The following is a 26,345-nucleotide window of genomic DNA, read 5'->3' as shown; positions in this document are numbered from 1 at the left end:
GGGAAACTCCAGTCAGAGACTTGGCACTAAAATGCTTCTGGAGCCGAAGCAGTTCTAGAAAGTCAGAGCCCTGTTTGAACAGTGCTTTATCTGAGTGTGCGTTTGAGCATCTTTGGCATCTGTGTTCATAATACTGGTACTGAATCTGAAGCCTGTGTAATCTGACTATAGATGACCAGAAGATACTTATTTTGATGTTTTTGTGGTAGCTCCTTATAGGTTCATTTTTCTCACTTGCACTAGGAAATTTACTCTGCCCTGGTAATGCTTATCTAAGTCGTTAGGATGAGAGCACAGCTGAACACAATTGAACAGTGCAGTGTCAAGCTTATCATAGAAATAGCTCTTATTTAATGAAACAATGCACTAATACAACATTTTTAAGTGTTTCCTAGTGTTGTCCTTTATGCTTTGACTTTTAAGCTAGTTTTTATGAAAGCTTTTCTTTTTTTCAGTTCTTTGAGCATTTCGTAGTGCACTTAGGCAAATCTTGCAAAAGAGCACCAATCACAGAAGAACATGTTTTATCTCCTAACTCTGCTGCCGTAGTTGGCAGTGTAGAGCTTCCTAAGCCTGCTGCTGTTGCCTGTTGTCCTATAGCGAATGAACCATGGGTGCCGTGGAATATTCCAGCAGCTGACATGTGACACGATGACATGTACTGCTCTTCTGGTCTGGTCAAAAAGGAGATCACAGAATGTTCGGGATTGGAACGGACCTCCAAAGATCGTCTAGTCCAACCCCCCCTGCCAGACAGGATCACCTACAGTAGGTCACGCAGGAACGTGTCCAGGTGGGTTTTGAAGGTCTCCAGAGAAGGAGACTCCACAACCTGCTAACTGATGTTTTTTGACCATCGCAAATGTCGCATGAGGCTTAGGAGACAATTTAAGGACTTGAAATAAGTGAGGCCCTGGTGAAATACTTGTTATGCTTTTCTTGAAAAGAAGCCAGAAATCAGTCACAAGAACTTTTGGATCTCGGAGAAGGTTCAGGCTTTTAAAGTGAGTTCCTCAAATCTCAATTTGCAGTATAAATATTTTCTTTAATCCACAAACAATATATCTGTGGTATTAAGCCATATGTCTTTACAGACTTTCTGAAGTGTCAAATAGATGAAATAGATGCACTGTGAAAGAGATCTGTGCTTCCTGAACTGATTTAGCAAAATTCTTAAGGAATTAGGATTCCACAGGTTGAGTTTGAAAAGCTCGTTTGTCTTCTTGTAAAAACCATAAAGCAGACTTGTGTTGTACAGACTGTAAAACCATTGTGGAGGTTGGAAGTATGTTTCTGAAACTCAAATTGTTTCAAAGGCTCATCTCCCCACCGTCACATGTGGCAAGTGTTTGTTACCATCCCACAAACCACTTCTGTTGCCGAGTGAATAAGCAGAATTAAACTCGAGTTTTCCTGATGAGAATGGAACTTAAGGCCTTGTGAATGTAGTTCTTTATGTTCTTCAAGTAGTTGTGAACACACACTTATTTTTGACTGTTTTGTTCTTTAAACAAATATATAAATGAAGATTTCTGTGGTACCAGAATAGCAGCCCCAGTGAGTATTCAAGTGTCACAGAAGCATCCCCTGTCATCTGCAGAGGCACCAGGCTGCATCTCTAGTGTCCCTGCTGCTGGCATCTCGAGGATCTTCTGGGAAGTGATTTGGCAGTTTGCTGACGTAACCCAAATGAGTCCTGCTTTGTACTGCCAGCGGTTGTTTATTATGAATTAGCATGAAACTGAACTGTGACAGATCTTACTGGCTATCTTGTCATCAACTTACCATAGCCTCAACGAAATTCTTTCTTCTGCCCTGTCATTGCCCCCATTCTGCTGTTGAATACATTCTTCTCCTGGTCACTGCGGGCCGTAGCCCAGGCAGCACCGAGGCTCTCGTGTCCTGCTGCCGGCTGTGCTGTGTGTAGGGTGAAGCCACCTGTGCCTGGCACTCTTCCATTCCTGTGGTAGTTTCTTCGAAGCTCAATTCTCAGAATGATTTCCTTACTCTTTAGTGAATTCTTTCTCTTTCAAAGCGTGATGTAGATACTACTACGAGTCAGAGTACTACTTTCTCCTTTTGTTTGCTCTTAGGACTGTACTTACATATCTTCTATTATTAATGTCAGAACAGCTGACAATCGCGCATTAAAAGCGTAGTTCCTGAAGTATTTTAGGAACAGATGTGTGTTAGAATCAACCTGTATTTCATTTCCAGCCTCAGAGCTGTGCTAATCCTTCTCTTGAGTCTGCCTAGCAGATCGGACAGCTGTTGAATCAGGTGGGGGAGAAGGCTGCGCTGAGTTCGCATAGCATCACTTGCTGGAAAATGAAAGTTCATAATAATCCCTCAGTCTTTCTAGTTTTATGATAGGTCCAGCTTGTACCTGTGACATTGGTTTTTGTGTGCCTTCAAAAGTGGACTAAAGCAAAAAGGATCAACTTCCTAGGGTGCTTTTTGATACCTAACCTCTTTCCTGCGTCACTTACTCAAGTGTATCCTTTCTCATGCAAAGTGACTTCTCCTTCTGCTCATAGTTTTTAGAAGTTGTTTTTTTTCTCTAAACTTCTTTCTGTTACTTTTTCTAAGTCATGGTATTTGACCCATAAAAATCAGTAAGAGAAAAAAAAACCAAACAAAACTCAAAAGCAAAACTCACAACCCCATTGAGATGTGGAATAATATATAAAGTCATATTAGTGGCTGTGCTTAGAAAATATCATTGTTCCGCTTTGGGTTTTTTGGGAGGCAGAGGGGTTGTGTGTTGTTGTGGTTGTTTTTCTTTTTTTTTTCTAATTTGGAGGCTAATAGCCTATTTCAGAGTATTTTTCAGCCTTGCAATTTTTAGCTGATATAGCTAAATTATATGTGTGTATTTTGCTCTTTCTAGACTCCTGGTTGTGCCCAGCGTTAGCACAGCCATATTTGTTTGTTTTGCCGCAGATAAAGGGCAGCGCTGCGTGGGACACTGTGTCCCATCTGCAGTGGTGTTCTTTAAGTCTGTACCATGTTACCAGCCAGGTTTCTCTGCCTGCTCTATACACCGGTTATGCTGTGTATTTGCTTTTAGTGTGGTGAAGATGCATGGAAGGTTCCTGTAGATGGTTACACATCTGCTCGAGATTGTTTTTCTCCTATTCTTCGCTGTAGCAGTTCGCTGTAGCAGTGTTTTCAGATAATATATTTAGCAGTCAGGGTGTGGTCAGAAGCTTGCTGCCCCACCTCTAAATATTTACTGCCATTGGTTTTGCTTTATAAATGCCACATTTTTTGATTATTAAATGTATATTATTCAGCAAAATTAATGCAAAGTTGTATCCACATTTGCATATAAAATCTTCTGTTTTTTCACTGTATCCAAACAACTTTTGAGAGTGTTTATGAATTCAGAAATACTGAATTTTGTGGGTTTTCTCTTCCTTTTTTGCTGAAAGAATTATTGGAGGACATTTTGACTAGCAACCAACCTCCCTTGTTCTCCCCAAAAGAAAGCAGCCCATGAATATTTTGGCTTTTCAAGGATGGCAATCAAGCATTAAAGGTGTTGGAAAGGGAATGTGAACAACCTTTATCCTAGCTGCGCAGAATACTTCTCAGTGGAGTTACTAAATTTCTTTGATGCTACGTTTTCTGTTTCCCTCTTGATCATCCTGTAGAGCACCACCACGTCAGTGTTGAAAGTGTGGCTGGTTTTGTAACTACGTTGCTTTAGCTGCCAGCCAGAGTTAGCTTTCCAAGTTCTTCAGGTTCCTCTTAACACCTCGACGGCTACACAATCTAAAATAACGAGCACTGCTGGCCCATCTTGGATTATTTTTTTTTTTTTACTGTTTATTTCAGAGAGAATTTATACTCTTCCTCCTCAGTTTTAAGGTTACTTAAGCCTAATTTGAGTGGGATGATAAAAGCTGTATTGCTCTCGTTACTTCCTAGGTTGCTGGAAGGCGTGTGTTGCATCTTGTTGTCAGAGGCTTTGACTGTTTCAAATTTCTGGGATCTGGAATAGATGGAAGGGGAAAAAATGCCACGTTGTGAATACAGCAGACTTTCTGACACTCATCTTAGTTGTAGGTACCTTGTACCTGAGAGACAGGGACCTTCTTTCTTTGCGCAAGCTTGAAACTCAACAGGAGTTGGGCATTAGGAGCTGGTGCCTGTTAAAAGGAGCTTTTGCTTTCTGTTCTGGTGTCAGCGTTGGAAGCCAAGTGCTTCAGAGTAAAGTATCAGCTGCTCCTGACCCGGCCTGTGCGGTGCTTTTCCTCCAGGTATTCTGAGGAACAACAGATTTTTTTTTTTTTCTTGTGTCTCACAGCTATTGTTAATGCAGTTCACAGAATCACCGAATGTCAGGGGTTGGAAGGGACCTCGAAAGATCATCTAATCCAACCCCTCTGCCAGAGCAGGATCACCTAGTGATCACCTTTGAGTGATCTTATACTTCATGAATGAAGCTAGTAGCTTGTGATGTTTCTGTTACCTTGAGACTTGAAAATATAACATAAATATTTTATTTCAGAGGTTAAGAAGATTATCAACAAAATACAGAACAGAGAAGATCTACCCAACAGCCACTGGAGAAAAAGAAGAAAATGTTAAAAAGAATAGATACAAGGATATATTGCCATGTAAGTCTGATTTACATGTTAATAGAGACAAAGCAAAGTGCTTGTTATTCTTAATGTATTTTGAATTTTCCTTTTTAGTTATTACTGGAAGGCAAAACTGGAGATAATTTGCTGAAAGATAACTTTAATAAAATTTTTGTTTTTGAACTTGAAAGGCAAAGTAAGTGAATATTTGTATATTTTATTAGGAGAGCTATTGTCCAAAGATAAAAAACATGCTAGGTCCCAAGCCATATCAAGCTGACATTTTCATTTTAGCTGAGAGTAATCTAGAACTTTAGTAGGTGCTTAATTATACTTTTTCCTTGGGAGCATGTTACTCATGGTAGGAACAAACAAATGTTGGCATAAACTCTAGATGAAATTTAAGGAACCTTAAGGAATGTGTTTTTGTGGTTTGAAGTAAAATAGATGTTTTTTGCTTGCTTGTGTCCTGCAAACAGTGTCAAAGAACTTTGAATGCAGGATTATCTTTCGATTGTATTTCGTTGGAGCCCAAATGAAATTCTGTTTAATGTATGAACATAGAAAACAAGAGTGAGAGCAGAATTCAAATCTGAAAGCCATCAATGTATAGATGTAACAGATCAATGATCTGTAATGGCAAGATTGCTTGTTACGAGCTCATTTTGTGTATTCATGAGGCCATGTATTTCAGAACCTTTCACTTTGCTTCTCAATACGAACAGCCAACAGTGAGATTAAAGGATAGTCTTCTAACAAATGCCTTTTTTTGTATCCCAGAAGATTAACAACAGATGCATTTTTACTCTGCTTAGCTTTCTCAGATGTATTAGGAGGTTTATAACCAATTTGAAGTTGAAAACAGTCTCAAAGATCGTTAGGTTTCATTTTCAAAATGTGTTCTAGTGATAAACTCTGGTGAATTACTGTGTGATTCAGATGGCTGTGTACCTGTGTGCTCTGATTTTTCTAGTGCTGGAATTTTTACTGTTTATTGGTGCTTCGAGCAACACTTCCAGCACTTTGCCCTAGAGCCAGAGGCCCTGGGGTTTTTAGCAAGGTGGGCATAGTGCTTGCTGCTGCACAAAGAAGGAGAGGGACGTGTGTTTGTGTTTTTGCTGGAGGATCTACATATAATGTACATCCTGTGTTGAAGAGTAGTGTGGTAATAAGCTCCACTGCAGCAAAATAGTTAAATATCATTGGGGCTTTTGTTAGTTTTGTGAGTATCTGAGAGTAAACATGTTTAATGGATGGAGTGGAAAATGCAGGAGAAGTTGTTATTGTTGTCTTATAAGTCAGAGTCGTTAGACTGTTTCTTCTGTGCTGGCATTTTGGTAGATCATGAACAGCAGAGCAAAACCTTGGTAGCACCTAGGCTGAATCCGTGAGACAACAGCCACTACAGTACTGAGTGGCTGCCGAGACCCCAGCCACTACAGTACTGAGTGGCTGCAACTAGAGTGGTAGATGTGCTGTTCCTTCATATACATGAAAATAGAAACTGAGTCATTGGGACTGAAAGGGGGAAACAGTGGGGAAACAGACCAAACCTTAAAGCTGACATTGAGGAAAACTGAAGGTATATTTTCATTTAAACCAAGAATATCTTCAAACATCCAGAGGTTCCAGCAATAAAGGTTGACAGAAATGAAAGCCAGGAGATATTTTGGAGGACAAAGAGGCATGGTACTTTGCCTGTCTTTTATAAATCCAGAAAAGAACTTAGAAATGTAACCTAATCGTAGATCAGTGCTATATTTGTCAGAAATTGTTGCTGTTACCAGAGAGATCAGTTCTTCAATAACTTGATAAAGTGTCACAAGATAAAGTCCTGGATGGAAGAGGGGCCCAAGAAAGCTGACCCCTTGGATCATCTCTTCCAAGCTCAGGAGCGATGTGTCCTGACAAAAGAGGAAGTCAGGCACAAACTCCAGGGGCCTCCATGGATGAACAAGGAGCTCCTGTACAAAGCCAGGAACAAAAAGGAAGCCTATGGAGAGTGGAAACAAGGACAGGTAGCCTGGGAGGAATAGAGAGAAATTGTCTGAGCAACCATGGATCACATTAGGAAAGCCAAAGCCCTAACAGAAGTAAATCTGGCCAGGGATGTCAAGAGTAACAAGAAAAGCTTCTATAGGTACCTTAGTGATAAAAAGACAACTATGGATAATGTGGGCACTCTCCAGAAGTACAGATGAGACATGGTTACCTGCGATGTGGAGAAGGCTGAGATACTCAAATGACTTTTTTGCCTCCGTCTTGACCAGCAAATGCTCCAGCCACACTTCCCAAATTATAGAATGCAAAGGCCAGGACTAGAAAAACGAAGGCCTGCTCACTGTATGAAAAGGTCAGGTATGAGGCCATTTAAGGAACCTGAAGGTGCACAAGTCCAGGGGACCTGATGAGATACACCCGTGAGTCCTGGCAAATGAAGTTGCTGAGCCACTATTCATCAATATTTGAAAAGTCATGGCAGCCTGGTGAAGTTCTTACAGACTGGAAAAGGGGAAACATAACCCACATTTTTAAAGAGGAAAAAAAGGAAAACTAGCAGAGCTACAGACTAGTCAGTCTCACTGTTGTGCCTGGCAAAATCATGGAGTGGATCCTGAAAACTATGTGAAGGCACATGCAAAATAAGGAGATCATTGGTGGCAGGCGACATGGCTTTAATAAGGGCCAATCATGCCTCACAAATTTGATGACCTTCTGTGATGGGGCTACAGCCTTGGTGGATAGAGGAGGAGCAACTGACTTTGACACTGTCCCACATGACATCCTTTTCTCTAAATTGGAGAGACATGGATTTGACGGATGGACCATGTGGTGGAGAAGGAATTGGCTGAATGGTTGCACACGAAGTGCTGTGGGGAGTGGTTCAGTATCTGAGTGCAGACCGGTGATGAGTGGTGTTCCTCTGGGGTCAGTTTGGGACGAGTGCTGTTTCAGATCTTTGTCAGCAACATGGACAGTGGGATCGAGGACGTGCTCAGTACGTTTTGCTGAGGACACCGAGCTGTGCGGTGCGGTTGATGCTAGAGGGAAGAGATGCCACCCAGAGGGACCTTGACAGGCTTGAGAGGTGGGGCTGTGCAAATGTCATGAAAGTTCAACAAGTCCAAGTGCAAGGTCCCACATCCTTAGATCTGATGTGTTTGTAATCTACACTTGTGCTTTCTTAGGAAGCATGACATGGTAACACGAATATTTTTTGTGTGTTATCGGGACTCTGGAAGAAAATTTCACCATCTTGGAAGCTTTTGGGAAGAGCTTTCTGTATAGAAATACCTCTTAGCATGAACTTCTTGTGGGCATGGTTCCATTTTATTACCAGTGATGTTTTGACCAAAAAAAAAACCCCCAAACTCCAAACAAAAAAGAACCAACTGTATTTCCTCTTTTTAAATAAACTTGTTCTTTATGTGGTTTTTTTTTTTTAATAAAAGTTTTAGCAGCTGTTCTGTGTTTGAGATATTGACCCTGGGAGCAGAAAGTAATAGAAATTGCTTGAGCAGATGCTGTTTCTGCAGATACTTCTGTTCCCCAGTTCAAAGATTTTTATTTTTTTTTTGATCTGGATTTCTAACTAAAACAGCCTCTATTGTAGAGAGTTTAATGTGATAACTAGGAAGTGTTGGTACCCATAAGAGCTAGAAGGACCGATGATCTTGACAACCACCTTTTCTCCTTAATAAGAATCATCAAGTTGTTTCTACATTAAAGATGCACTTGTTTTTGGCATTGAAAAAACCAAAATTAGTTCCATGATGTTTAGACCATTCTGTCAACAAAGCTATTTTAAGACTGCTGAGGATTTTGGTCTCCAAAAATCTGCTGGTTTGTTTTTTGTTTGTTTTTTTGGGGGTTTTTTTAAGAAGTTTTCTCTAAGACAGTCAGTAATGCTCGAGGCAGAAACTTGAAATGTCAAGTGAAGGACTCTTGCTGCTTTTGCTCTAGAAGTGCCCCAGCAAATTGCCGAGCCCTGGCTTTGGGGGTCAGAAGGCAGTCAGTGCCTGAGCAGCAGACCCCAGCACGTGTTTTGTGTTGTAGTACTTGATGGAGCTCTCCTTGGCAGAGACTTCTAAGACCTGCAAGCTGCTTTAACTGTGCACTGCTGCTTTATTCTTTCTGCTTTCTGTATCTGTGCCTCTTCATTCTGACCAGCGTGATCTGTGTTAATGTTGTGTAACTGCAACTTCGATTCTTCTGATCAATTGTATTTGTGAAGAATCACTCTTGGAATTCCAGTAATTGGTGTTCTGTGAATTTGAGCATTGGAAGCACAGAGCTTATCCCAGCCTGTCAATACACTGACTTGCTTGTGTGACTTAGCTTTGGGAAACATTCTTTAATGCTTAGTTTCTTCTGTACGTACAATATGTACTATGTATATTTACTGTTACATATTGATTTACGTGTGTTGTACTTCTTGTTTAAAAAAATTATAATTCTTCTTTTAGTTGATCATAGCCGGGTTAAACTCACCTTGAAAACTCCTCCACAAGATTCAGACTACATCAATGCAAACTTTATTAAGGTAAGTATTATTTGCTTAACAGTTCTTAAGTTCTTTTTAAGCTTTTATTTTATATCAGTGTAATTTTAGTATTATAGCCCGAGATAAGAATTTAAAACTATGGAGAATATTTTTCTTTTATTATGGCTTGAATAAGTTTGCAAACATGATGTCATTTATATGCAATTATTAAAGTTTTACTATTACTCTTAGTATAGTATAAAAAAGTGACGGGCAACCAAATTGGAACTTTATGCCACAGGAAAATTCAGATACAATTATTTTAACAGTTGACAGTGTTAAAAATACCAGATATTGAAAGACTGTTTTTTGATGTCATAAATGAGGCATTTGACAAACTGTGTATGCTAATATGCACTTCTTGCTGTTCGTGGCAGAAGTGTGGCAGTGGATTTTTATCAGACATTCTTACAAGTCAAAATCTGGCTAAAAGCCTGTTACACTCTTGTTTCAAAGTGTTGAATATCTTGGGCTTTCCTTGATGCCTTATTTGTGATGCTGATTCTGCACAGTAATGCTGATTCAGAAACAAGTGTTCCTATAAACCTCACTTCTTGAACGTTTATCTTGAATGTAAATATCTTCAAATTTTATATAAAATAGACTTAAACATTTTGGATTTTCATAGTTTATTACTGGGAGAGAGGAACTTATATCAGAAAGATTATTAAATTTTCATTATTCTGTGTTTGAGTAACAAAGAAAATGCAGGCTTAAATGTAATCTTCAGAATCTGAACATATAGAAACTTCATATTTTCTCACAGCACGGTAGCTGGGCTCCTTTAAAATCATGAGTAAAATTCCCACTAATGTAAATGTGACTCATTTCATATTTGCTCTTCCTGTTGTATCAAAAAAAATTTGCATGGTTATAGCCTAAAGCCTTTTTCTATTCAGTGCAGAGAAATTTTCTTTAGAAACATTAATAATTCTTTTGTGCAATCCTAGGGAGTACACGGGCCGAAAGCATATGTTGCTACCCAGGGACCATTAGCAAATACAGTAATAGACTTCTGGAGGATGATATGGGAATACAATGTTGCTGTAAGTACCTACTTTAAAAAAAAAATACAAAAAATTGGGTGTAACCTTAGTTCATGGCACAGTGACTGTGTATCTTTTGCCTGAACTGGCTGTTATTATCAAAAAAGATTGACAGTGTTTTAGTCCATTATACTTCACAAATCTTGATTTTTTTTTTTTTATTTTAAATGGCATTCTATGTATCATTAATATTATTTATTCTATATAATAAAGTAAATTAAAATAGTCAGTTTACTGAATGGATGTAAAATCATGCATATTTGTTAATAGTTTGGTGTTTGGTTGCATGTGTCCTGTAGGAGACCTAACAACGCTGACTTAATTTGGGCTGACAAAATCAGATACAGAAGCATCAAGTGAAAGAAAAAAAAATAATGCCCTACCTCTCTATTTATGCTAATTTTGAGTTACTTACTGTTTTATATATTCTACATCTGTTTAAACAGCTATTGTCAGGAGTTAACTTTAAAGGACTGTTAAAATTGGATATGTCTAACAAATTATTTTTGAAAATGTTAGTTTTATCAGACACTCTAATCATAGTTACTTATTGTAACCATGAGCTTACCTGTTGGTGGGTTTTTATTGTGCTATTCATGTTAATGTATCTGAAATAGCTTCACCTAAGAAATATGATTATTGTTTTTAAATAGGTTTTTGCACCTATGTAGCAGACGTAGCTGTGTTTCTTCCAGTCAGGAAATGATTCTTTATTTTTATAATTTTTATAATTGAGTTTAGACTTTACAGTCAGGCTGAATAACAGAGTATTTGTATAGGACTAAAATGAATTTGAATTAAGTAGCCTTAAAATGTTGTATTAGTGTTGTAGATTATTATGTGCAGGATAAAACTTGTGTACTATTTTAGAATTAAAACAGCATGCGTCTGCAACTAGAAAGATTGTATTAAGTAGGCTCTTCAATATTAACCAATTAAGGAGGGTCAGTATCTGCCCAGGTAGAAGTGTTGATGAGTTTACTTGATATAAAATGACCTGACTTCAAACATCTTTTTCTCTTTTCAGATAATCGTAATGGCCTGTCGAGAATTTGAAATGGGAAGGGTATGTATGCTGAATACCAAACTAAATGAGCAGGGCAATATGCTGATAGCTGTGAAGCTTCGTATGCCAAATCCAGAACTGTAAAAATAACCTGCCAGATTCAGTGTGAATGCCAGTCCTTGAATTTGTGTGCATAGAAAACAGTGAATGCAGTTTGCTTTTCTTTGCTTCATTTGTAGCATTACGTTGTTATTATTTACGCATCGTCTGATGGAATGCCTGTGTTTGTACACAGAACCCTTCCAATGGTTTGTTTCAGGGCTTGTCGCTGTGGGGGGGAGGAAAAAAAATTTGCTCTTTGTGGGATGTAGCCAGCTACCAAAATCCTGAGTCCTTCAGAATTTCCTGTCAATCAATACAGCTGCAAAACCAATCCGTCTCTTTAATCTCTTCTCTTTATTCTTATGACTTGAGAAGGAATAAAAAACCAAGCAGTCCAGAACTGTGAACTCCAAACTTTGAGAAAAACTAAATTATTTCTTGTTGCTTCCGTCTGTATGGTGCATGCTTGCATGTACATAGGCAGTCATGAAGTTCGTATCCTAATTTACAAACCGTCTTTTGGCTGTATTTATTGGTCATCTGGGCTTTTGGTTTTGTTTTTTCTTTTGGTATCCAAAAAAAAAGACATTTTACTGTCTGAAAAGATGTTTGTCGTAGCGCTAGTGGGCAGACATTAAGAAAAAGCACAGAATAAGAGAGCGAATAAGCTGTTCAAGATTATCTTTTTGTCTGCTTTGCTTCTGGTAATTATCATCTTTCATTACTACACATGAGTTAAATTAGAATTCTTTGCTTTAACAGAAAAAATGTGAACGTTACTGGCCTCTGTATGGAGAAGCAGCTGTAACTTTTGGTCCATTTCGTGTTTCTTGTGTAAGTATAAAGCTCTGTAAATTAATTTTGATGGTTTTAATGCTTTTTGTAACAAAGTAACTGTCCAACAAACTATTTGTGTTGCAAAACGTATGGGTTTTTTAGTTGTTAGCTACCAGATTTTATACAAAGACTCAAAGGAATGCAGTGGAAAACAATGAGTGTACTAAGCTGTGTGACTTTTCTGAATCCTCCATGAGTTTTTTTTTAAAAGAAGTGTGGAACCTGTGTGCCTTGGTCTTCTATTGTTTTATGTATCATTTCTGTAGCTTTACATAAGGTAGTTTTGAATATCTGTATCTAACTCAAGAAATCAAATAATATTCATACGGTTGTTTCTCTCTGTTAAGACTTAACGCATTCTGGATGTGTACAAGAAATGGAAGTAATGCTGGAATAGGTTATTTTCTTTAAGTTACACAATTAGCATAAATAAAATGGAAATTATACTTCTATTTCTTTCCAACTTGTTTTGATTTCTAACAGATACGAGTTTATTTGAAAATACTTCCTTTGCTTCTATTGTTGCTTTTGAAATCAAAACAAAAGTGGTTAGCAGATCAATTTGAGGTCTGAATCTTTTCCTGGAGAACTTCCAGGGGGCAAGCTGTGGTTCCAGAAAGATGGAGGAAACCTGAATGTTTTCACTGAGTGTTGAGGCAGTGCTATCAGGAGTTCTCTAAGCATTAACTTCTGTGGTCTCTTCTACTTTTGATACTTGCTCATAAATGGTAACATAAGGATTTCTGGTAGATTAAGAGGCACAAAGAGTGCCTGTAGGGGTCTCTACACTAAGCACAGCAGAAAATTGAAAAGTGGGCCTTCTTTTGGCACATACCATCTCAACGTCACACAGGAGTACACCCCAGTGGGGTTGGGCAATCCTCTTTCCTCAGTAGAGGAAGCGGGACAGTAAAATATGTCATGGTACAATTACCATTTCACAAAAAGCAGACCACACGTAGCAGAAATTCCCTTCATTAATTGTGAGGTTTTCAAGGTTTGGGTGAGGCTACGGTGGTGTGTGGGAGCACAGCCACCCAAATCAATGTGATCAGTGTTCCTTGGATGTGGGACAGTTTCCAGTTGCCTTTGTACACATCGGTTCATGTATCTTTATTCCTTCCTGTCTGTGGCCTATTTGTCCACCTTGTAACTCTTGGAGTTGTGATCACGTAGCCTTTGCTTCTAGATGATGCCAAGGGCCATCCAACCTGTCACATGGTGTTCAGTTACAGCTGAATTAATTACTTAAGGGAAGATAACAGAAAATAAGCCATGTATAGGATGATTCTTCTCGTACTTGCCATCAGCTTCTAGTGATGGACCAGCAAGACTTACTTCACTGGGTGTTGCCCCTGGATTATCAATATTTTTATAATGCAGTGGATGAGGAATTTTGTTTGGGTTTTGTTTTTTGTCACCTATTCTTTCTGATAATCATATCATTGTGTTTTTTGAAGAAAACACTTCTTCATGTCTTCATTTTTAATCTTGTCACCTGATAGTTTTGTCGGGGTCTATTAGTAACTACTAGCATACAAATGAGATGTGGCGTTAAAGTGCTGAGTATGACTGTTGTCATTATAAATGATCTTACTGTAAACTTTTTGCACCGGAGTTCACAATTGACCTTAGTAGCTGTTCGCTTATTCTAAAATGATCTTGTTCATGCAAGATTTTTCAGTGATTTCGGGAGCAGGCTAGACTGCTGGTTTGAAAACTCACATTTGTAAGTAAAATATTTACTTTGCATAGCAAAGTAAACTACTGCTGTTTTAAAATCAATTATTTGATGGCCATCTGCTAGGGAAATTGCAGTGAATTACTTGAGTTTGAAGTTTGGGTTTTTAGTTATATCCTGTATGTTACATATTGGTCTTTTTTCCCAATACGTTACTGTTTTTGTTATGTTTAGGAAGCTGAGCAAGCAAGAACAGATTACTTCATTAGAACATTATTACTTGAATTTCAGAATGTAAGTATACAATCGTTTATGGTTTCAACTTGGTTACTCAAAGGTCTCTAAAATGATACAGTGCAAGGAAACTCATGAAAATATCTTCACTGTTTTAGATGCTGACTACATGTATGTAAATCATCAAGTTTAGAAGTGATGTGAAAAACTTAATATATAAGAAAGGAGTAGTGCTTCTTGGTTTAGCCAAAGGTGTGTCTTCGATAGCATTTGTTAACAACTAGAAAGCTTCTGTCCCCCTAGAATTTCACTGCTTACCCAAACTGAGAATATGATGACAAACTGAATCAAACTTGTCAGAAAATATTTTCTCTAGTTGACTTCTTTCTGGGTAAAGTACTTGTTATAACTTGCCCTGCACTTTGATTTTTTGTTAAGAGAGTTTTACAGTGTTTAACGATTAAGTTGCCCCTTCATATACTTGTATTGCCAAATGAAAATAAAGCAAGAGCAACAACAACTTTTTTTTTTATTTTTTTCGCCCAATGTTTCTCACTCTAGCTTGTAAGAAGTTACTTTTCTTAAAAAAAAAATGAAGTAAATATGAAAGATATGGAATGTTCTTGATTCAATTGAGTCATATTGGGTTTTTTTGCTTGGGGAAATTCTGCATGGGGGAATTGTATGTAATGGATTCAAGGGTCAAGACAGAAATGTGCTTTTAGATGTGACCTCAAGACTTTGGAATTCTTGAAGTTATGATATCCAAGTGTTCTAAGATGTAGAATTGGCTTGCCAGACAAGTACTCTGGTAAACCAATTCATTTATGCTATTTTTTAAGTTGGCAACTGTGAATGGTTACAGTTAGTTTCTTTGTGGTAGAAATTGAGTTTATTCATCATAGTGAAAGCTTACAACACAAACTACTGTGAAATGTGAGACCTGCTTCATAAACTAAGTTACATTATGAAAACAGTTGTATTTTTTAGTGAAATAAAAGCACTTACATGCTCATGTAAGTGTTAGGAATGGATGATTTAAGCCTTCCTTGCAAACTTAAAGTGTCAGATTTGAGGTGAATAATTTTCTGAATAGCAACTGTCACTAAATAAAAATAAATATGGAGCTGTCCTGCAAAAACCTGAGGCTTGGCTGTCTGTTTTACGGTATACCTGTCATTTTAATTGACAACCTGTATTAAGAAATGATTTATTACAAGTTAGTTTCCCTTATGGCTATTTTTAGCAATGGTTTGTTCCACTTCAGCAACTGATGTCACAACAGTTGGAAAACTGTTCAGTCACGAAGGGGGTCATTTTAGGGGGGTTATTTTTGTCTGCAGTAACTTGCAAGGTGCTTACCATGGGATGCCTGAACTTAATCGGTTTGTTTCTGTTACTGTGTCCTCAAGGCTCGTAACTGACCATGCTGGGAGTGGGGCTTTTTAGACAGCACAGGTTAACTGCCTGTCTGTGGGTTTTGCAGTGATTGGTGAAATGGTGCACTTAAAAACAGAACTGAAAAGATATTAAAAAAACCCCAAAGCAGAACTTGTGTTACTATTAATACTTGAATATTACGAGAACTAGTTACTTCAGAAACTGCAGCTAATTGATATTTTGCTTGCATATACTATATGTGCAAATCGTGGTTAGCTGCTGGGCTTACAGGATGCCCATGCACTATGTAAAAACTATGTAATACCAAAAGCTACAGTCTGATCTATGCTTTTAATCTTAGCAAAGATCCCAAAATTTACGTTCCTTTAAGGAGCAGCATAACCGAAAGGATTAACGAGATATGTTGATAGTCAACCTACACAGCTGATAAAATTATCTTTCTTCAGACTGACCTAGTGAATTTGCTTCAGGATTTCAGTGAACACACATTTTGGTAATGAATTACAGACTTTCCATCTTAGTTTGAAGAATTCTAAGTGTAGAATTTGAAGTGCACTGAACTTGGGAAGAGAATATGTATTTCTGGCATAAAGTAGTACCCTTGTAAATTAGCTTTCTGGGTTTCCAGAAAAATGAAAAGTTTTGTCACTCCTGTAAAATTTTCAGTGCAGTATACAGGGGCTTCTATGAACTGTCCCATAGTGCTTTCTTCTGTGCTTTAGCAGCATGCAAAATACTTTAGAATTTTCCTTTTGTTTTTTTAAGTGACATATACTGTAAAGTTTTTTAGACATAGTAAGTGGCTTTGCTTATCCACGCTTAATTTTTCAAAAAGTGAAGGTTCATAGAACTAATTATTTCATAAAAATTCCTCAGATACGTTACCTTTAACACCTTTCTCGCTCCCTCTCCTTTAGGAGACTCGTAGTGTCTATCAATTTCATTATGTTAACTGGCCTGACCATGATGTCCCTTCATCTTTTGATTCTATTCTGGACATGATCAGCTTGATGAGAGAATACCAGGAACATGAAGATGTTCCGATTTGCATACACTGCAGGTATCAAATATATTTATTTTATAAGTTGGTATATATTTTAATTTCTTTGACATCTAAACTTGTGGTATGAGAAGCACTAGTTTGATTCTAAATCAGAACTTACTTAATTTAGTTTTCTGGAAAGAATTATTTCCTCATGTCAAAACTTGGCTCAAAATCACATGATATTTGTTTTCTTAAAACATCTGCCACAGTGAATTTTTGCTTCTATCTTCAATTTAAGACAGCATATTGTTCAGAAAAGAGTTGATCTTTGAAAGGGAAACTGTTCTACGGTTCTTAAGACATGTAAACCTGCGTTAGGACAGAACAGACTTTGACGATCATTGCAAAGCAGATATAGGAGTAAAGCTCCATTCTCAATAGGAGAGACTATGTAGCAGGTCCATCACTACCTCAGAACTTTTCTGTCTGTGTTCTAATATGACAAAAAAGGTCTCTAATGAGCAGGCTGTAGTTTCCTGTTGGTGAGTCTTGCTTCTGAGCAACAGTTTCATCTTCGACCTGAAATTTGGCTAACAGAAGGACTATTGAAACTAAACAGTCACAAAAATGTCTTGGTGACAGTTCTGACAATTTCTCTGGAAAGTTCTTGCCTATGATATTTGATACATTTTAAAGCAACAAAACCTAAAAGCATTATATGTCAGAAAAACTGAATTCTGATTCCTAAGCTAGGAAATGTTAAATTGTTGGGGCGTGTTAACTCTCTGGAAGTGGGTTATTCTATTAAAGTGTAAAGAAGTCTGCTGTCTTTAGCTGCATTCCTTTCAAATTGGTCACTCTAAGTAACTGAGCTCTAAAACCATTAAAAAAAATTATTTACCACTAAAATTCATTTCACTTTGTCCTGTTTTTCTTGAATACAGTTTTCCTCAATGGAGTTGTGAAGGTTGATTCTTTCCAACAGTATGGAGTAGTAAATATACATGTAATATAACTGTGTGTGAAAGAGAGAAATTCATACTATTAGGAAGAGTAAATGTAATAGTTCACTATATTTTTACTTTCAGATTTAAGGTTTTAATAAAAAGCAGAAGATACAGATATGATACTAAATCAGGAAAATGTGGGAGGTCTCTAGACATACTCTCTTCTACTGTGTAATGTATCTGTCATTAAACTTGGACAAAACCCCTACTGTGAAAGCAGTGTAACTAGAAATAGTGTGATGGAAGTGGCAATAAAAATGTCAGCACTGAAGCATCTTTCATGATTGTGGTTCCAATTGGCTATGAAAAACTTGCATTAGAAACTTAAATGCTCCCTTTTGCACTGCTGATTTTTTTTTATTTCATTTTTAAGACAATGTAGTGTCAGGGTAAGCAAGCCTGAAATGATAGTTGAGGGGGTTTGATTTTATTTTCCATGGATTCTGAAAGTCTGAAGCTTAAAATGTGTTTTTACCAAATTAATTTCTAATGCACCAAACTGTTTGTGTTCATAGTGCAGGGTGTGGAAGAACAGGAGCCATCTGTGCCATAGACTATACATGGAATTTGCTTAAAGCTGGGGTAAGGAATCTTAAAAGAAGAAAACTTGTGGTGTTCCGTCATGTCATAGCAGTGATTGAGCTCCCAAATGTGCTAAAATAGTGAAGTGTTTAAGACATTTCAGAACTCTTTTGACAGGTTGGATGCTAAGTTACCTTGCATTCTTGCTTTAGTATGAGCTTACTTTCCTTTGACAGAAAGTTTCATCTTCAAGTCACTGTAAAATTATAAATATTTTTTGTAAATATATTTCAGTATGAAGTGATTTTTGAGTTCAGCTCTCTCAATGTCCCTGCTTAATCTTGTAGCTCTTGAAGCCTGGTATTTCCAATATACAGGGGGATAACTTCATTCTGGGCTTTTTAGGTTATGAAGCATTATTAATTTTGCACTGTCATATTAATGCTTTGATTGGATGTCTCATTTTCAAAAATACTTTAAATGCTCTCATCTGGTCTAAATCAAATGTTTATAAACCACTTCTGGAGAGGAATTGCTTTTTAAAAAAATTGTGAAGAGCCGCAATGTGGAGAGAACAGCTTGGCTTTACCTACAAAAGTTTAAACATTCGTTTGTAGGTCTGACAGCTTTTGTATTGCTGTTCTCATGAACAAGTAGGTCAGTGTAATGGACTTCCTTCTATATTTCAGAAAATACCTGAAGAATTCAATGTATTTAATTTAATACAAGAAATGAGGACACAAAGGCATTCTGCAGTGCAGACAAAGGTATAGTTTGTTTTAAAGTGAATCTTTATCATTTGATAATATATCATCAGCCTTTGTAAAGAGTTCATGCACTAATTTTTATCTGGTAATCTACTACAGGAGCAATATGAACTTGTCCATCGAGCCATAGCACAGCTGTTTGAAAAGCAACTGCAAAAATACGAAAGTTGTGCAGACTGGAAGATTGCAGATGGAGTGGTATGTCTCTCTTTTGTACGAGATTCAATCAGTTCTAGCTGTTAGCTTCTGATCAAGATTTTTTCTGTGAAGCCCAGTTTTTAAAGTTAAATGTTTGGTGGTGTTAAGGCACACACGCAGAACTCGTGGACTGCCAGTGTTTTTTTTCTGAGTAGGGACAGCTATCTTGTACTCAGCTTGCATGAGGAATTGGTTGTAAAAGTTGAGTCAGATAATTAAGGCAATATTTACCATGTATACCAAATGCAATTGCAGTGGGGGGAAGCAGTGGAAAGAATTCTAGTATGGATGAAATGTAGGGCTACGGAGATGATGAGGGGACTAGCTGAGAGACTTGGGGCTTTTTAGTCTAGAGAAGAGAAGACTGAGGGGGAATCTCATCAATTCTTCAAAATACTTAAAGGCTGGATGTCAGGAGGATGGGGCCAGTCTTTTTTCAGTGGTACCCCGAGACAGGACAAGAGGCACCAGGCACAAACATGAACATAGGAAGTTCCATCTAAACATGAGGAGGAGCTTCTTTACTTTGAGGGTGGCAGAGCACTAGAACAGGCTGCCCAGAGAGGTGATGGAGTCTCCATCTCTGGAGACATTCAGAACCTGCCTGGACACCCTCCTGTGCAGCCTGCTCCAGGGGATCCTGCTCTGGCAGGAGGCTTGGACTAGATGATCCCCAGAAGTCCCTTCCAACCCCTAACATTCTGTGCTTCTGTGACTCTTACTCAGTGTTAAAATTGCAAAATGTGCCCTTACCTTGGTGAGGCAGCGGCGGTTGACCCCCGATCTGTTGCTTTGATTGGCAGTGCTTCGTTCAGTTTTGATTATATTGGCAAGGAATGGAAGTTTGACTAAGCCTGACCTTCTGCAAATTACTTGTTGAACAGTATGATAAAGAGCAAGTTGAAAATAGAACTCCAACCTACATGTGTGTATGTTTATATATAAGTAAAAATACACATGTGGATGTGTGTATAGATGAATTCTGTCTGATCTGTGTTGAGGTTAACCTTGACAGGGAAAACCTTCAATGAAGCTTTCTTTGGGCCCTATTTTAAACCAGTAGATAAGCATTGATCTGGCTCTTCAACCAAGACTTGGGAATTACATGCTCTTTTGTACTGCCTTGGTCTTGGCCCAACACAGCTTTCATGTAGTTGATTGGGATTGGCAATGAATGATATTGCAAAGTTCTATATAGTGTTGAAGTAGTGTTTGCTCTAGAAAAGACTGAAGGAAAGAAAAATAACTTTAAAATGCTTTTGTCAAGAAACTCTACGCTTTTAACAAAGGAAAAACAAAAACTTGGAAAAACAACATTCTTCATTGGTAATCACAATATTTGAGGATCTTTCCATCTTTATGTCCTTCCAGTTTAAATTTCTTGCCTCCCAGGTTTTTTCCTCTCTTGCTGAGTACTATGTGAAAAATGACTTTTCGGATCAGTATATTCTTTAGCTATCCCGAAGCCCAGAGCTGTGTACCATCCTTTATCCTTTTGCATATTCAGTAGTTTTATCTGATATTCAGTAGTTTTATCTGTCCCTTCAGTACCTAATTGCTGTGTAGGCCCTCTATAAGAGGGAGTAGGAATAGTATCTTCAGGACCCTTTGAGAAATCTGGAAACAATTTTAAATATGACTTTTTTAATAAGCATCTCTTTAATTTTAGGGGTTTAGCTGTTCTATACTGTGCTTTCTAGGAAGTCTAAAACGTGTTTCATTCTTGGAAAAAAGGCATATATCCTTCTATGAACTTCTGATGCTTTTTTTTATCAGTTCATGAGACAGTTCTCACGTCTTTAGTCATGACTAAAGAGTGACGGAGCGAGTGCAGAAGAGGGCAACAAGACTGGTGAAGGGCCTGGAGAATAAATCTTACGAGGAGCAATTGAGGGGCTGGGACTGTTCAGTTCGACGAAGAGGAGTGTGAGGGAGGACCTCATCATGCTCTAGAATTACTTGAAAGGACATTGTAGAGAGGTTGGTGCTGGTCTCTTCTCACAGGTAATTAGGGACAGAACCAGGGGGAATGGTTTCAAGTTGCAACAGGGCAAGTTTAGGCTGGACGTTAGGAAGAAATTCTTCACAGAAAGAGTGGTCAGACACTGGAACAGACTGCCTAGGGAGGGGGTTGAGTCGCCATCCCTGGATGTGTTCAAGTGTCGTTTAGATGGGGTGTTGGGTGATATGGTTTAGGGGTGACCTTGTAGTGTAGGGTTAATGGTTGGACTCGATGATCCCAAGGGTCTTTTCCAACCTGAATTGTTCTATGATTTTATGACAAGAAACCTAATGGACTAAATGCAGTGTGGATAGGGCATACTGATTTAATTTGCTACAGGTTTTGATATTCAGCCTATCTGATCCATGAATTTTCATTTAATTTCTGAGGAATGAGCATTATAGGGTTTTCCCTAACCCATGACAGGTTTACAGTGTGCAGATTTACTAGCTTTGATTTTAATTCCTAATTATTTGAGTTTTGGTCATAGGCAGATCATTTGGCTTTATCTTCTGGTTATTTGACTTTGATCTGACCTGTGTCTGCACTCCTACACTGAGTAAAAAATGTCTTTTATTATTTACACGTGTTGCAGAACATCTGAATAAAAAGGTGACACAGTGTGCTGAGATCTTGTCTGTAACAAAGGCAGAAGCTACCTATAGCACATCTAATTAGATTTGAGTGACCAAGTAACAAAAGAAGAGCAAATAATGATGGTTAGGTAATGTGCATGGGAGTGAGAGAGAGAGAAATCCAGACTCTGAATGTGCAGTGATAGAGTGTGAGTTTTGAGTTTTACTTGGATGTGATCTTGGTTATAGTCAGTAAGTTGTAATGGAAATTGAATTTTAGCAATTATTTAGAAACTAAAAAGAGCAAAAAACATAATGTCGTTGTGTGGATACCTTGCAGCTTAAATATTGTCTGCAGGCCCAGTCTACTCATCTCGAAAGCATATTACAGAATTCAAGCATTAAAAATTTGGACAAGAATCAAAGGTGTTGGAAGCCTGCATCTAAAAAACAACCAGATTGAGCTGGAAAAGAAATAGCTGAAGTTAGATATGGTGGAGGCTAAGGAACAGTGCAAAGCTGATTTCTGTTAACCTTTGCTAAAGGGTATCAATGAGACCTTGTAGACTTAATATAAAAGGAGATAGTTCTTCATGCAGCATGAAAATGCAGAGCTCCTTGGAGCTCAAAGCCTGTAGCTTTCAGCTGAGTATCTCATCATTTTGGAATCTTCTTCTGTGAATTTGCCCAATCTTTGACCTAGGAAATTCCAGACTTGCAAACTGTTGGAGAACATCCTACGGAAGGATCCCTGTGTACCTGCTCTCTCCTTATTCTTCCCTGTAAGCTTCCGTTTGATCACTGCTGGAAACGGGGCAAAATGAATCTTGCAGTCTGACTAGGTACAGCCTTCTTTGTATTAGGCTATAATGCTTCTTCATATTGTAGCTTGAATCTTTCTGTGGGAGAGTTGAGGGGAAAAAGTCTCTTAGGCCAAGAGTTCCTGTATCTGAAAGTTCACTCCTTGAAACCAAATTTGCTACTACTCGTTTGTTAGGAAATTTGCTTTCAGGAAATTAATTGGTGTAGACTAAGCTTCTGTTTTGGTTTTGTAAGGTAGTCTTCTACCTCACATATCCAGTTAAATACCTACTGTAGCATTAACTTGGTTCTCAAAACTTTGAAGTTTATTTGAGACAGTGCTTTTGCTGTTTTGAAAAAGTTCCCTTTTTTCTTCCAAGGGTGTTATGTAGCATCTGTTGTATGTAACATCTGGGTTTTTTCCCCAGAAATGTTCTAGTCTTTTTTTTTTTTTTAGACTAAGATACATGTTTGTTTTGGTTTTAAAAAGAAACAAACTCTGATGCAGAAAGTCTTCAAAAAACTTTATGAAATGTAATGTAATATCCGAAGGTTCCTTCCCAGATATTACTCTCCCTGCACACGTGATAACAACTGTGTAATTGTGTATGCCAAAGGTTTTAATTATGATCAGTGAAAACAATTCTGACTAAAAGAACATGCCTACTGTTAGTTTTATAGGAGATACTACTGAAAAGAAGAGGAAATCTTCATTTCTCTTTCCTTTATTTTATTTTGATACTACTTTAGAAGAGTTGGAGTACTCAGTAAGGTTGGTTTCACTGTTTTCTTGTCCAATTGCTTTTCCCATTTCAAGCAGCATTTGGAATGAATCGAGTCCCCTCAGCTTTGTAAGCAGTGTTTGCCAGGAACATCACGGTATAAAGTTAATCTGATTGGCAACGAGTGTCAGTATTCATGGGGAAGTAGCTTTGGCACGAACCTGAACGTGTGTTCCTGTGCACTTGCCAGCTTTGCCCTGCTGGAAACAATACTGTAAAAAGTCAACAAAAAAAAACCCACCACAGACAGTGTTTGAAAATAATAGTGTTAGAATTTCTGTCAGAATTTAATAGAAGGCTTTAAAACCATATAGAAAATGTACATGTGATATAGTATAATGTACTATAATGTGCATACTCTTACCACATAGTAATACATATATCTATTGTGGATGTATAGAACTATAAATGTGCTTAAAATAATAGTAAGTATGTAAACTAAATTGTAGGAAGAAAAGCTTCTTCAGATATCAGATAGAGTGCCCACAGTAGTCAAATTTCAGGGCCAAGACCAAATTGCTGCTCAGAGGCAATTTTTTTTCTGATAAGAAAGAAGAGGCTAAATTTGATAATGAGAACTATTTTTCTTGCCCCTCTCCCCCGTAGGACTCTTTCAAATTATCAAACAAAGTGAAACTGAGTCTTGGACTCAACCCCCTTTCCCCTGAAGCTCCTGATCCTATTGTCAGGTATTTGACGTTATTAATTGCATGGTTCTTGCCATAATTTGTTTTGTTAGTACTGCTGTGAAAATATTGTACTGAGGTTTGTGTTTGGAAGCTTCGAAATATATGTAACCTGATTAGTCTTGATCTTCTGATCAGATATTGGTCAGATTTGTATCAGTACAGTATTTTGTGAATTACTTGAGGGATCTCCATGATCTGAAATGAACCACGGTTGGCTTGGGAAGTCTGAATTGGATGGAATTCCATCAGGTTGGATCTTCTGTATGTAGAAAAAGGAAAATTGATTAAGAGATAGTAAAGTCTCTGTTCTTTGTCTCTTAAAAAATATTTCTTGTTGAATTTTGTCTCCTCACAGTAACAAGCATGTTACACTACTGTAAGTTCTTGTTTTACCATTATCCACTAATAGAAGCTTGTATTAATAAGCACCTCTTTCAAGATATAGCATTGCTAGTACTCTCAAATCTCTTGCGTTTCTTCCTGTAAAAGTGACAGAATTCTGTTGTTGTAGTTGGTTGCACTTTTTGAAGCTGTGGAGAAATTGACTGCTCTAAGAATGTTGATACTCAGAACATTAGTGGTTAGTGAAAAGAGTTTACTGTTCAAATTCTCTTTGCTGTTTTGCTGCTTAGAAGGGTATTTTTTGGCTGTTGTAACATTCTAAAAAATCATATATGTCTTCAGAGACATTTATCTCGTTCCCCGTGCTTGGAAAGTTTTATTTAATCTGAATCATTTGTCTGAAGTATTTCTCTTTATATCTGCTGATGCTCTGTGGTTCCCATGCTGCTTTATGATAAGGGCAAAAGGAATGCCTCAATTCCTTTTAAGGTAAACCATGAGATTACTTCTGGAAGAGTCTTCGCAGTAAATTGGCTACTCCTTTACTAATACTGAAAGCTTCTGAATGACAGTAATGTTTCCACAGTGAGTTCCGGGAGAAAATTACAGATTACGATTTCTGAGCAAAAGGTTCTGAATTGTAGGCAATGCCTATGAAATGTCGATCTAAAACTGTAATCTTTTATTTGTTCAGAGTTAGCGACAGCTCTGTGTGGTGATTAAGCCATTGGAATAAGTAGGTAGGGAAAAGACCCACCCTTGGGAGATGATAGCACGGCGTAGGTCACCTTAGCAACCTGAATTCAGACGTTGCATCTGCCGTGAGAATTCTTGTTCCTCTTGCATCACCACAGGAACAGGAGGTGCTCTGTGAGGAAATGAAAAAAACATCAAGTCAAACACTTAAAAGTGTAGATTAATCTAGTCTGTAATAGATAGGTATATGCACATTTCATATGTGTACATGTATGAATATGTAATTTAACAGAATACTTAAACTCAAACTAGGGGCATTTTCACTTGCTCTGTGTAGCTGCTCTCAAAGCAGCGAGGACATTGAACTCTTCAGCTGTTCAGCGATTGATCCATGTAGAGGCAAAGGCTTAGGAAAGCTCCTGTTCTTTTGTTTTCCCACATATTGTTAATGCTTTTGTTTTCTTACAGCGAGAGGCCTGTCACAATGGCATACGTATCTTCTGTAAGAAAGCAGGATGCTTCACTGAATACTTATTAATTTAATTACACATTTATTAATCCAATAAAAAAAAATATGTGGTGACCCTTGTGAATTACTCTATGTTGTCCTGGTTTTTCTAAGCTGATACTTTTAAAAATTGTGTTCTGCCTGAGAATGCAACATCTGTCTAGAGAAGCAAGAGAGTGTTGACTGATGCCAATAAGCTGTGATTAGGAAGGCTGGAAGGCTTTTCCCTAATACCACCGTCTGCTCTTTGCAGCAGATGTGGTCATCCCAGCACGATACCCTATATTCATTTTTAGTTGAGCATCCTTTGTTCTGCTCCATGCTAGTTATTCTGCATATTTCCCAATTCAATTATTTTGATATATGACAGAAGGGGAAATCTGTGCATTGGTATTGCTGAAGGGTGCTCAAAATACTGGTTGTTCACTGTCTCTTGTGTTATAGACCTGAGAACAAGTAACAGACCTGCTCCGAGTGTTCAGCAAGCTCTATTTCTTCACTTATACACAAGAAGAGATCCAGTAGTAACTAATCACAGTTACTTAAAAATGCTGCAGCAGCATAAAGTTTCTTTCCTGTGTAGGCTGGTGCATTTGGGTACTGCCTTAAACTTTTGTCATCCTTAACTTTTGAAGAATGCTTCACTTACTGGGGAATGAGTTCTATAAAAGTAAATGAAGCCTTCACAGTTTGTCAGTCTGTTGAGCAAATTAAGCAAAGTAGTGAAGTACCTCTTCTTTGGTGACAATAATTCCTGTAACATTCTTGCTTCTGATTTAATGTAACTAGAACAGAGTGAACTGATACTAGATTTAATACAATGCGGAAGGGAAAGCTTTTGACCACATATTTGCTTGGAATCTTCCCAGAAGTTGGGGTAACCACTGACTTTTCTTCTGGAGCTGAACTGAAAAGTACCGTTTTGTCTGTGTGTGTTCTGTTGCTTGGTTTGGGTTTTTAAATTTATTTTTTTAAGGAATTGCTTTTGTAAGCTCTCTGTGGTTGTGTAAGAGCTTCAGATATTTGAGTTCA

General features: G+C 37.8%; 1 protein-coding gene across 1 annotated transcript in view; it reads left to right on the top strand.

Annotated features, from left to right (window-relative positions):
- Positions 1–4,522: 4,522 nt before the first annotated feature.
- PTPN12 (protein tyrosine phosphatase, non-receptor type 12) overlaps positions 4,523–26,345 on the top strand; it is a 47,708-nt gene continuing 25,885 nt past the window's right edge. The window contains exons 1-10 of the mRNA XM_009876651.1: positions 4,523–4,625; positions 9,056–9,132; positions 10,083–10,178; positions 11,206–11,244; positions 12,049–12,120; positions 14,039–14,098; positions 16,357–16,499; positions 17,947–18,013; positions 18,643–18,720; positions 18,820–18,918. Of these exons, the coding sequence (XP_009874953.1) occupies positions 10,155–10,178; positions 11,206–11,244; positions 12,049–12,120; positions 14,039–14,098; positions 16,357–16,499; positions 17,947–18,013; positions 18,643–18,720; positions 18,820–18,918 (582 nt within the window). The 5' untranslated portion in view covers positions 4,523–4,625; positions 9,056–9,132; positions 10,083–10,154. The remainder of the gene's footprint in view (positions 4,626–9,055; positions 9,133–10,082; positions 10,179–11,205; positions 11,245–12,048; positions 12,121–14,038; positions 14,099–16,356; positions 16,500–17,946; positions 18,014–18,642; positions 18,721–18,819; positions 18,919–26,345) is intronic.

This window comes from Apaloderma vittatum, unplaced genomic scaffold, assembly GCF_000703405.1.
Source record: "Apaloderma vittatum isolate BGI_N311 unplaced genomic scaffold, ASM70340v1 scaffold4889, whole genome shotgun sequence".
NCBI lineage: Eukaryota > Metazoa > Chordata > Aves > Trogoniformes > Trogonidae > Apaloderma > Apaloderma vittatum.
Note: the sequence above shows the minus strand (reverse complement) of the source record. Positions and strands in the feature narration are given on the sequence as shown.